General features: G+C 36.2%; 3 protein-coding genes across 3 annotated transcripts; all 3 read right to left on the bottom strand.

Annotated features, from left to right (window-relative positions):
• Positions 1–135: 135 nt before the first annotated feature.
• Positions 136–1,523, bottom strand: LOC141610601 (glutaredoxin-C9). Its single transcript, XM_074428771.1, has one exon. It carries the CDS (start codon positions 1,400–1,402, stop codon positions 1,004–1,006), a length of 399 nt encoding a protein of 132 aa, XP_074284872.1. The 5' UTR covers positions 1,403–1,523; the 3' UTR covers positions 136–1,003.
• Positions 1,524–4,721: 3,198 nt separating this feature from the next.
• On the bottom strand, positions 4,722–6,605 carry LOC141610600 (fasciclin-like arabinogalactan protein 9). The gene is made up of 2 exons (XM_074428770.1): positions 5,916–6,605; positions 4,722–5,132 (listed from the first exon to the last, which is right to left on the bottom strand). Exons 1-2 carry the CDS (start codon positions 6,573–6,575, stop codon positions 4,905–4,907), a joined length of 888 nt encoding a protein of 295 aa, XP_074284871.1. The 5' UTR covers positions 6,576–6,605; the 3' UTR covers positions 4,722–4,904.
• A 1,101-nt stretch (positions 6,606–7,706) lies between these two features.
• LOC141612626 (trans-resveratrol di-O-methyltransferase-like) lies at positions 7,707–10,544 on the bottom strand. Its single transcript, XM_074431440.1, has 2 exons — positions 9,730–10,544; positions 7,707–8,265 (listed from the first exon to the last, which is right to left on the bottom strand). Exons 1-2 carry the CDS (start codon positions 10,486–10,488, stop codon positions 7,966–7,968), a joined length of 1,059 nt encoding a protein of 352 aa, XP_074287541.1. The 5' UTR covers positions 10,489–10,544; the 3' UTR covers positions 7,707–7,965.
• Between the last annotated feature and the right edge of the window lie 1,593 nt (positions 10,545–12,137).

The raw sequence follows: 12,137 nt of genomic DNA, 5'->3' as shown, positions 1-12,137 counted from the left end.
GTAATACTCCGTAGTAAAGTTATGTGTTTCTATATTTTTTTATTTTTTTTTTTTTTTTGAAATAGAGGAATAATTTCATTAATAGAACGTTGTGTGTTTCTATATTTTACTTCATGAAACAATTGTAATACTCTGTAGGAAATTAATTTCATTAATAGAACGTCATACGATCCTCACAAAGAATATCAATAATCGAAAATGAATCTATTAGAAGTAAACTAGGGATCTCAAACCATGACCTGACAAATCAGCTCGGTCTCGTATCGCTATCTAATATCTTCATGCAGCTTTTGATGAGGGGATCCTTCGTATGATAAATTGTAAAAAGGAAAAATGCCTCTTATTGGTTCCATAGATCGTTGACAAACAACTTGAATCCATTGAAGTAATGCGCGATGAACTATCAATGAATTACTCTTGTCTATATTACGACTGAAACTAAAGGCAGGATTAATTAATTGGAAAACCCTAGAAATAAAGGACTGAAAACGATTCTTCCAAAATGAGAGACTTTTATTGACTAGGTGATAAATATGCATACTATTAATTGAGAGATGAAATCATTTTAGGACTAACCATTGATTAGTTAATAGTTATCGGTGGGATCTCCGAATTTGCTGGATAGAGGCTAGGGTTTTTCAGAGAGGAAAGGATAGAGGGAAGAGATTTTATTATTTTATCGCTACACTAAATATTTGTTAGTGAACCATATTGATATGTATTTCTATATTTGGATCTTCCTCATTAAACAAAAAAGGTTTTTTTTCTTTTTTGCTTGAGTTTGATAGGATGCATGATTGGATAAAAAATTAAACTTAAGCTTGACCTTGAGTCTGACTCGTCTCGAAGCTGAGCAAATATGAGACCAACTTGCATAACAAAACAATTTCACCCGTTTGCCTACTAACATAAAATTCCATAATTGGCAAAATTACCGAGATCAACCAAACAAGATACCTAAAATGACGAAATTAAAGTTTTATTATAACATTAATTTCAAGAGTCAAAGCCACAAGGCCCCAGCTTGACGAAGTATAGGGTTAAGCTCCCCTGTAATATGTGTAGCCATAACTCTATCCAACCCTCCAAACCACGTACCACCAATAAACACCGCCGGAAAACTCAACTCGCCGCCTGTGGAACCCACCCTCTCAAGCTCACCCCTCACCAACACTTCATCTTCCTCATCAATTTCTTTGACCGTAGGGTTAACACCGAGCCCAAGCAACAAACGCGTCACAACATGACTCATGCAACACCCACGTCTACATATTACTACTACCGCGTTCTCCTTTACCACCCTCTTCATATTTTCTCGCGTACCTGATATCTTGATTGGCCTTTCTTTAAGACCAACGCTCGTCGTCTTGTGCCATGTCTGGTAGGGAAGTGCCTGGTGCATGACGTACCAGTACCAGTCTTTTGTAAAACAGTTTTATACGATTTTTTTTTTTTAGTATGATTATTTGTATATGATCTAGAGAATGTTTTGGTACCAAATTTATAGAGAATTTGTGTGGAATATTTATATAAAGTTGTGGGGTAATATATAGAGGCGTATGTCAACGGTAGATAAGCATATATCAGCGTTACGTGCTACATTACATAATTATGTTCGTATTATGTGGTTGATGATATAATGCTTGCATCAGCAGTCCTTTTTTATGAGGTGGAGTTTTTTATTTATGAGCAGAAATTGTTTTAGTTGGCACATTGTTTTACCAAGTCCCATAGATTATATATGACGCCATTTTGGAAAATTTGTACACTTATATCCTAAAATAATATTATGTATCCGACCGTTGTTAAAAAAAGCCGAAATCCCGAGTCACCGAATTCACATATTTCGATATTAGGTAGATATTTATGAAAAACTTGTGGTGAGGATCATTCAGATTAATAATATCACGTATCAGACCTGTCTTCGGTTAAATTCACTAAATTTGTTTCGGGCTTAGGGGCATATGTTAGAACCGGTCATATTTGCATTTAGGAATTATGATATGCTACTATTATTGTGAGTAGCATGACGTATAACATTTTTGAGCTTGCAAAAATAAAATGTACTCCGTAATCGGTATAGAAGATGGACGTCATATATACACATAAGTATATAACAGATTCGGGTGTTTGACATCATAATGGTGATGCAACAAGAAAATTAGAGCGTAGGTATACATGATAGAAGAAATTAGGAATACATCATTACATGTGAGGTGTGATGTGCACTTTGGTGTTATTACAGTTCACAAAAAGGGCCAATTTGTTAGGAAAGTTGCATTGTGTAGCATCAGCTAGTCTTGCTATAGACGGATATATTTGTCTATAGCTAAAGACGGGTCAAATAGCTTGAAAGTGGTGACATTTTTTACCCCCCCACCCCACTTGTTGCTTGTCCTATTAGGAATGTGGTATTGTATTTGACCCGTCTTTAGTTATAGACGGATATGTGCCATCTATAATGAAATTTTGTGGTGTAGCATAATCAATTTGGTGTATGTATCCATCCCAAACCAAATCCGCTTTCTAGTATAATCTCCATTACTAAGGACTTTGTTTTCTACTTATTATACAATTAGACCTGGCAAAATTGACTAGTCCGAATGAACGGATTCGAATACTTCGACCAGTACCGAACACTTGAATTAAGGACTCGACCACGATCTAGTAACCCGAATTGACCCCGTCCAATATAATCCAATCCGAATGTTAATTTATTGTTGAAACCTAACCACTATCTATAAGAACTCGATAATAATTGCCCGAAAATGACACGAACCCGAAGAGTTTGACCTGTACCCAACACTGAATTGAGGATTCGACCATGACCCGTAATCTGAATTGACCTGATCCAATATAACCTGACCCAAGTGTTTATTGCTGAAAACTAACCATTATCTATATAATAATAACCTGAAATTACTCGACCTGATCTGCCCGAATTCTTGTAAACTCGAAAATGACCAGGCCTAAATTGACCCAACCCAAAACTGATCAGGTTGACCTGTTTATCAGGGCTACTGCAACTCTCTAAAGACTTCATGAATATTATTTTATCTAATCTGATTAAACTTTCGTTCGTCTAAAATAAGCCACAAGTAGAACTGCTAAACGGTTCAACCAAGTCACGTTCAATTTCGGGTCAGGCCGGGGCATATCATTTCGGGTTCAGGTCATTTTTAGGTCAACTATTATCAAGTTATTTATGGATAATAATCAGTGTGAACAATAAACATTTGAGTCAGTTATATTGAGACAAGTCAATTTGCGGTCGGGTCAAACTCGGGTATTGAGTTTGGATGTCGAATTAGGTACGAGTTGGGTTATTCGAGACGGGTCAATTTTGACAGATCTAGTCACATGGATATTATAGAGTACAATATGAATTAGGGAAAGTGAGAATCCAGCCTTTCGGGTTGAATAATAATCACAATAACTCCATCTTAATCATCAGGCTAATCAAGAACCATTTTGATTAACAATACCAAATACTCAAATAGCAGTGCATATGTCAAATTGTCAACCATACACATGGTAAGATGACATAATACTCCCTCCAATTTCCTATTATCTTCCCTCTTTCCTTTTTCACACAAGTTTGATTATCTTCCCTCTTTCTTTTTTTGGTAAATTTCATTCATTTTTTATTAATTTATCTCTCCTAAAAAATCAAAAACTTCCATTACTTTATCTATTCTTTATTCATTATTCATTCTTTATTATTTTCTCCCCTCTATAAACTTCACAACTTACAATACTTTATTCTACTTTATTCCTTTTTTTCTTCCCCTTTCTTAATTTTTGTGCCAAAAGAAAGGGGAAGATAAAAAGAAATTAGAGGGAGTAATTTTTTTTTTTTCGAATAATATGAGAGCATAAGATCTTTACGGAAATGGATCCTCTCCATTTCCTTTCTCTCCATTTCCTCTCACAATCTCTTTAAAATAATAATTTCCCCTTTCACCTTCATTTTCCTTTATCTTTATGCGTAAATTTAGAACTGTTAGATGTTGTGCACATGCGATCCGCACCGTTAATAGGAACTTGCCTCTCCATTTCTTTTTAGGAAATGGAGAGGAAATGGGCTCGATCTTTACATGGGCCTGCACATGTAAAAAAATAAGCAACTAATGCAAGTGGGCTTTTTTTTTATATCAACCTCTCATTTTCAGCCACGTATACTTGTGCTGTAAACGTGGTCCGACTGGTCTCGTAGCGTTTTCAATGATGCAATCCTCCATTTTAATTTAATCATATTCCATTTTAGGGTATAGTTTTGCGCACCTCGTATATTCTTTTTCAAGAAACATTATGAAATGAACCTATTATATTACTTGTGTAGAGCTAGCCAACAATATGGGCCGGTTTGCATTGTTGGGTCAAAAAATGGCGATCCATTTAGTCCGTATTTTAGTCCAGCATAGCCGGGTTTCTTGCTGGGTCGGGTCAGTGTCAGTTTTCGTTGGGCCTAGCCCGTCCCAGCACTAAAAAAAGAATTAAGAAGGCCTATCACAGCCCTTTCGGTCCGCCACTAATTTCGAAGCCCGGCCTATCACGGCCTGACACTGAAGAAAAGTAGTGTCGTGCGAAGACCCCTACTCCTCATCTAGCTAGCCCCAAAACGGACACAGACACGACACTAAGACCTCCGCCCGAATCACTAAGCGTCATTACTAGGCTAATTTTGTTTTAATTACTCCGTAACACTTAAAAACATAAAGTCGCCACCAAACAATAATGAGATCAAATGCATTTACAAATGACTAATACATCACAAATACCCTCCAAATAAAAACAAAATAGACGCATTTATTACAAAATCAATCGAATTTCTCTCTTGAAAAAAATGAAAAACAAATAAACAAAATCCAAACACTCAAAATTCACAAAATAATTAAACCATCTTACAAAAACACAACCATAGTAACCAACCCTACAACACCACCCCACAAACCCAACCCTACACTCCTCAAACCATACGCACCATTCTTCGCCTTATCCGCCGACACAACCGCTGGCACCTTATCCTCACCACCATCACTCACCGTCTTGGCCGGTGGCGGGGCCTTCACCGCGGAGCTCTTTGGTGGCTTAGCACCAAACAACTCCTTAGGTAGCAACACCTTATCAACCTGCCAGCATTAGTTAAACACCATTATATACTTGTACACAAATTACAAAGACATACATTTATAGACAGGGGTGTTTTAAAACAAATGGAGGTCCAGTGCGACACGGAAAAATGAGGCCACAAAATAAATGCACAAGTATATTATACTTCGAGATTTGTATTGATTTTCATTAATAAAAGTTTATAATACGGTGACCAAAAGCGGAGGCCCGGTTCCCACGCCCGTGGTTGCCCGTGGCCTTAAACACCCCTGTTTATAGAATATACAAGATTACATTACGGATACATAACCTATTACGATCAAACAGAAATATTTTAATCATAGGTAAATAAATGATTGATATACAAGGAATACATTATAAGATTTATTAATTATAGTGAGTAGTACTTTGTATATTCGTTTTTTTTATATAATATTTCATAATTATACTCAACTACGGAGTATATTAATTATTACTCCGTAACATGAGTATATTCTTATGTAAAACAGTTTTCATATATAAATATCATGACCCATTTTATTACAAATTTAGTTTACAAATAAATATGCTAAATGCCAAAAAAATTATAATTAAATAGTTCTCATTCTTATATATAGTAAACTCTACCAACTCTATGAAAAAACACAAATACTTGTAAGAGACGGTCTAATAGTACTAGTTTATCATAAAACGAGCTTTTAAATAATACCTTTACGCGCATTAATATGATTATGTTTGGACTCGATTTATACTATTTTCACGTAAAACCATCTTACACAAGACTAACTGAAAAATAACATTACCTGGAAAACCGCCAAGGGAAACTTGTCGCTTACGACAGTGTTAACCTGGGTGGTAACCATCCCAGAAGACACATTAACCGAGTTAACCCCAAGATAAGTAACCGTCAACCCGATCTGCCTACCGTCTTCCACGGTTGCTTGGGTTCGGACCGGGTTACTAGCGGTCTGGAAGGTATCAAAGGTGTAGTATTGTGGAAGAACATGGGAAAGGATTAGTTCAACTTGTTCTTGGGCAGTTAAACCGTTAATTAAACCGGGTTTAAGGTTTTGAAATGCATTATCAGTTGGTGCAAAGACAGTCATACCCTGGGTTGAGTGGTTGACTTGACTGTTGACTTGTTCTGCTACTTGTGTTGAGGTTAATAAACGGATGAATGTACCAAATTGCCCTCCTTTGGCTAAAATCCCGGTTAGGTTGACCGGACCAGCTGGTGCTGGTCCTGGGGCGGGTTTTTGACCGGCGCATGCAACGGCCAATGTGGTTATGATAAGGACTGTGAGCTGAAGGTTTTTCATTTTCACGGGTTTAAAACTAGTTTTGTTATGTTTCGAGTTGGGAATGTGTGATGTGGAGTGGAGGGGGAGTGTGATATTGATATAGATGTGGAAATGTGAAGGTGGAATGAGTTGGCATAAGTAGTGTATTATCCACTTGGACATGTGAAGAAAGCTGTCTAGATTATTAATAATACTAGTAAATAATAATATTATGAAATAATTGTCGATTTGGGTTGAAAGATAAATTAGTCTCTTTTAAGACGAATATATCAGTCTTAAAATTAAAACAGGTCAAATAACATCTCATTTATATATTGATATGACAAGTTTTTTGCTAGCAACAAGACATGCTACTTTTATCATATTTATACTATTTGACCTGTTTTAAGTTTGAAACAGTCTCGTCTTAAGTAAGAATTTGTTCAGAAATGGAATCAAATCATATAATATAAGGACACTATTAGGCAACTATGGGTTGGAAATTTGAAGTTATGTGATTGTATAATAGTGATAATTATTGATTTGAAGGATGGGTCCAATTTGTTAATTTTATATTATTAGTATGTGATTTTAGATCAATAGTAACGTTAGGTGCAGTAACCATGTCGGTTGAGTACTTAATGATGATTAGTAAAGTATTATTCTAATTTACTGTTAAGTGTATATTATTTAATCACTCACTTGATTTCGATGTTTTTTTAGACAATTACGATATGATTTATTATAATTAATAAAATTGATCGTTTACTAAGAAGCAAGAAAAAAGAAAGTATTTTATTATGTTTTTTTTTTTCCTTTAATTTATTAGAATTAATTTCTCCAAAATGAAAAACAGAATTTAAGAAAATAAAAGTTGTGAGGAGAAATATATGCGAGAATAATAAAAAAGTGAAATTGTAAAATATTAGAGATGAATAATAAAAGAATAAAAGAAAATAAAAACAATCAATAAAAATAAGATCACGGTATGTATATGCTTTGTTCATACTCCATATTGTTGGGCATGTTGGCCATTCCAGCATGGGTACGTACATAATGATGCTAGCCTTCTTGGGACACTATGTAAAGTAGAGGTAATTGATGTAGATTTGAGTTGAACCTGGATCGGACTTAACCCGTATTTTATCCCCCGCGAACAAGTTAACATTGAATAACGAGATTGAATTGAGATGGACTTACAATGGACCGACTCATTGTGAATGTTTGAGAATGCATTATCCGTATCCAGATTCAAATGCCGAATTCAAGGCCTTTAGAATACTCGATTAAATTATTGGTAGGATTGCGACCAAATGAGTTCAACATTATTTTATAAATATTTTTGCTTAAAATATTACTGAAATACAGTACATAAACCAATGTATAATCATACAGGTACATCTTAACTTAGTAGTTAAGATGAAATACATTATGAATAATACGTCTCAAGTTTGAATCTTCATTTCATACGTTATATTGCCATTATGACTTATTCTACCTCGGTCATACAACACACTCAGATAACAATTAGTGATAATATCATTTTTCTTAATGTAGTACTCCGTATTTTAATTTATAAGCAACGCACTTCGATGACAGATCTTATACCTAAGATCGGAAAAATATTGTAGTGATTAAAACCAGCTTGTAAGAACAATTTTTTCCATTGATCTTCAGTTCTTTCAATTCCTCCAACATTTAGGGCCATCATCTCCATATCAGACAATAATTGGGCGTGAAAATGATTATTATTTTGAGCTTGAGGGTCTACCACCATATCTATAATTATAATTTTACCGTTGCTTGGGATTGCCTCTTTGCATCGTTCAAGTATTCTTACACAATGTTCGTCACTCCAATCATGCAATATCCACTGTTATAATCATGTGTCATTTCATAAAAGAATAAAAACGTAAATAACTGGTTAAATTCCGAGAATATTATTATGATTTGACAAAAATCACTAAAAAGTCAAATCATTAGAAAACAAATCAAAAATAAATACGGAGTAACATTTAGTGTTAATTAATAATTACTCCATTTTAAATACCAGTTTTTTAAAATAACTTCATTTTATAATTTTGTTTTCTAAAATTACTTCTTCAAAATGCACGTTATTTATCAAAAATTGCTTCAAACTCCAACTTAAGTCACTTATTTCGTCTTTTTCATGAACTTATTACGTTTATGGTGTTCCGGGTATGAATTCCGAATCAAGTTTGTTTACCACGCTAGCTTTGTCGAATAATGCCTCTTCCAGTCTTGATTGCTCTCCTCGGCTTTCTCCTGCAACAACGAGCAAACTGAGGGCTTGGCTTTGTGCCAAGCGTACTCACTCCGACGCTCAAGTCAGTGAACTTATTGTGATTAAGTAGTATGTTGCTTGATGACGTGTATTGTAGAGAGATGAGAGAGATAATACCAATTTAAGGGGTTCCTAGGTTAGATTCTGGATCCCTTCCTCAATGAGGATTGAGGAGTATTTATAGACTTTCACCTTTTGTCACGTAGTGGCCAAGTGGGCCAAGTGGCACAAAGTGAAAAGATCGATCTACCCTCGGCCGAGGGACCTATGGCAGGCCGACGAGCCTGGTTGACTCCATGCCGAGGGTTCTTGGATATGAGTACGCGGGTAGGTGCCCCTACCGGTAGGTTGCCATGCCGAGACCAGGTCGGGCAGCCGAAAGGTCGATCGGCTGGGATGTCTAAGTCATTGGCTTGCTGTGGATATCTTTGACCTCGTTCAATATGTTGACTTGGTCAGCGGGCACAGAATATGCCCCATCATATGGCTTAGCCAATTTATACTTTGAAAGGTAAAACAATGGATAATAAGTTCAATAACAGACGGAATAAGTCACCTAAATTAGAATTTTGAAGTAATTTTTGATAAAAGTGCATTTTGAGCAGCAATACTCTAACTAATTCGTAATTTATAGTTCTCATTGTGCTCATGCCAATGCTTAATAACATTGCTAACCATATCATTAACTTATTATCTATAGTCCAAAATCAATTATATCTTCAAAAATAACTTTTGGATGCATAATCCTTCAAAATTCATAGTTCTTTTGTATGCATAATCCTTCAAAAATAAACATAGAATTTGATTCAATTCTTTTTTGCACTACTATTAGAAGAAAAATCAATTATATCTTCAAAATTCATAGTTCTCATTGTACTCATGCCAATGCTTAACATTGCTAACCATATCATTAACTTATTTATCTTTAGTCAAATTTTAAAAAGTTATCTTATGAGGAGGCCACTCAGTCCTCGGTCTCAATGCAACCGCACTTACTGTACTGGGTCAGAACCGACTCAAACTAAAACTAACCTTGAGCATCACAACGTCAGCAGAAGGAATTTTCTTAAACATGTCACCAGCAACATATTCCAAGTTACTCTCATTACCTTGTAACCCATCAACAACATGTGGTAAATCAAACACTATACACTTCAACCATGGATAAGCCCTAGCAATGGTTTTAGCCATAGTACCATTACCACCAGCAACGTCAACCAACGATCCTAGTCCCTCGACCATCTTCTTGAAATCTTTACTAGTCACAAGTACACTCGAGACAAAACTGGTATCACTACCCATGGCTCGGTTAAACTTCTGGTTTAACTCGGGTGTTAAACCAGCATGTTCCCAAAAACTCCTTCCATGGACCACATGGAAGACCGACTCATCCTGGTTCTGAAACCATTTGCTCAAATATTGAGGTGCCTCAGTCATTGATGGGTCCAGCATCCCTAGGGTGAACGGTGCCAGGGTACACGGGTGATCTTTCAATAAAAGTTGTGAGTTTATATTATTAGCATACGCTTCTTCTCCATCGACTAACTTGGTCATGGAGAAGAAGTTGGAGTGTACTAAAAGTCGTAAAAGCCGATACAATGAACGAATTTTGTTTGGTCCGATGGCTAGTGAATTGGCTAGGTCTTGGAGGGTCATGGGATTACCATGTTTTTGGATAGTGTCTGGAATGCCTAGCTCTACTGCACATTTAAGGGCTGATGAACGATGGTAGGCGAAAATATGGTTCCATATATGAGCTTGCGCGTTTAGTAGCTCTTTCGGGTTTTCCATGGCTAGGTTAGAACTTAGAAGCACCCATTGATAGATGGTAGACGGACTTATATCTTAAGAAAATATGAGTTTTTTTGTGTGTCTTGTGCATATGATCTAGGCTCTTTTATAAGGGCATAAAGGATGGTTAGGCGCGAAGACGTTGGTTACGATTAGTAAAAATTAAGCAACGAGTAAGCATTTAAAACCGTCTCATCTGATCTCCTCTTCTTAACGCAAAATAAAACACATAGCACACTAGAAACTAAAAAAAAAAAACTAGAATAAGAAGAAAAACTATTTAATGTAAGAGAGGTCTCACGATAAGATTATCATATACTAGGTCTCATATCAGACTTAGAGGTACAACAACTGCGGATTAGTAAGAGTATCTCTAATTCTCTATATACGGAGTACCATATAAGTGAAGTAAGTTGATGGTTATTGAGACATTGTTGCTCAACTATATATTAGTTTGAGTATTGTGATGAGTAAAATATGTACTGTAAAAATTAACACCTCTATTTGTATTAAACCCTAGTAGTATGGTTATATAGGGTAGTGTTGGATACAAAAGATTATAATGTTGGCAATACGTAGCTATGTTATGTATGATCCCGATTATGTATTAAATCTCGGTTTCAGGCACAGTCGTGGTGATTTGAAAAGATATCTAGGCCACATAGTGTCATGAGATTGGGTGTGTATAATGCTGATTAAGCCTTACTTCCGACATAATAGCCTAACGCCTACAAATTGCATGACATGCGTTATGTATGCATATGCATATATATGCATATATGTACATAGAGTCAGACCGCTTATAAAGTATGCTACTGTAGTCTGTAGTTGTCATGGATAAATATAGTAGTACTCCTTAATTTTTAGGAGAGTATCCTTATCACAAGGTAGGATGATCGAATTTACATATAACGAACTATATGGCACTTGCTAGCTCTATAGTACTGCATAATAACTGGCCATCAGGTCAGGCCGATGCGGGTTGGGATAAGGGGCCCGGGCAGTTGGGTAAGGCACTCGGAGGTGTTAGTGTCGGGCCATCTCCGGGTTGGGCTAGAAAATCTGGCCAGGCCAAGTGGTGGGCCAGGCCACCAGAATCTTGATCGATGTGGCGGGCTAGGCCGAGTTGACCTGCCACGTTGGTCACCTCTAATTGGTCTTATATAAGACTACTCCATGGCTTATGCATGCTTCAGCCTCGTACATATGATATATGTGTAACGATAAATTTTGTATTGCAATAACTAAAATACAAAATAAGGAAACAAAATGAGTTTTTATTAATATCAAAAAAGTTCGTGTACAATCTCTAATAATCCTCTGATTCTAACTAAACAAACAGAGTGCGCGTGCACGATCCACGTAAGGGGTGCGCGTGCGTATTGGGGGGGGGGGGGTTGTCGTTGACTTGTATTCTTGAGAAGGTCGAATCACTTGAGTGTCTCTCTCTTAAATGTTTGAATATTTGAGCGGCGCGAATTTGATGTGCATGTTGACTGCTTACGATGAATTTTATGGGATTTTCAAAGAGAATTCAAGAGCTTTTCTTTTTTTCTTCCTTTTTCTATTTTTTTTCTCTCTTCCATTGAATGAACTTCTCTATTCATAGAGAAAAAGTCGGGCTTATGGTTGGAGGCCTATTTCTGGCT

This window comes from Silene latifolia, chromosome 11, assembly GCF_048544455.1.
Source record: "Silene latifolia isolate original U9 population chromosome 11, ASM4854445v1, whole genome shotgun sequence".
Lineage (NCBI taxonomy): Eukaryota > Viridiplantae > Streptophyta > Magnoliopsida > Caryophyllales > Caryophyllaceae > Silene > Silene latifolia.
The sequence above is the reverse complement of the archived record's forward strand: the minus strand, read 5'-3'. Positions and strand labels throughout refer to the sequence as shown.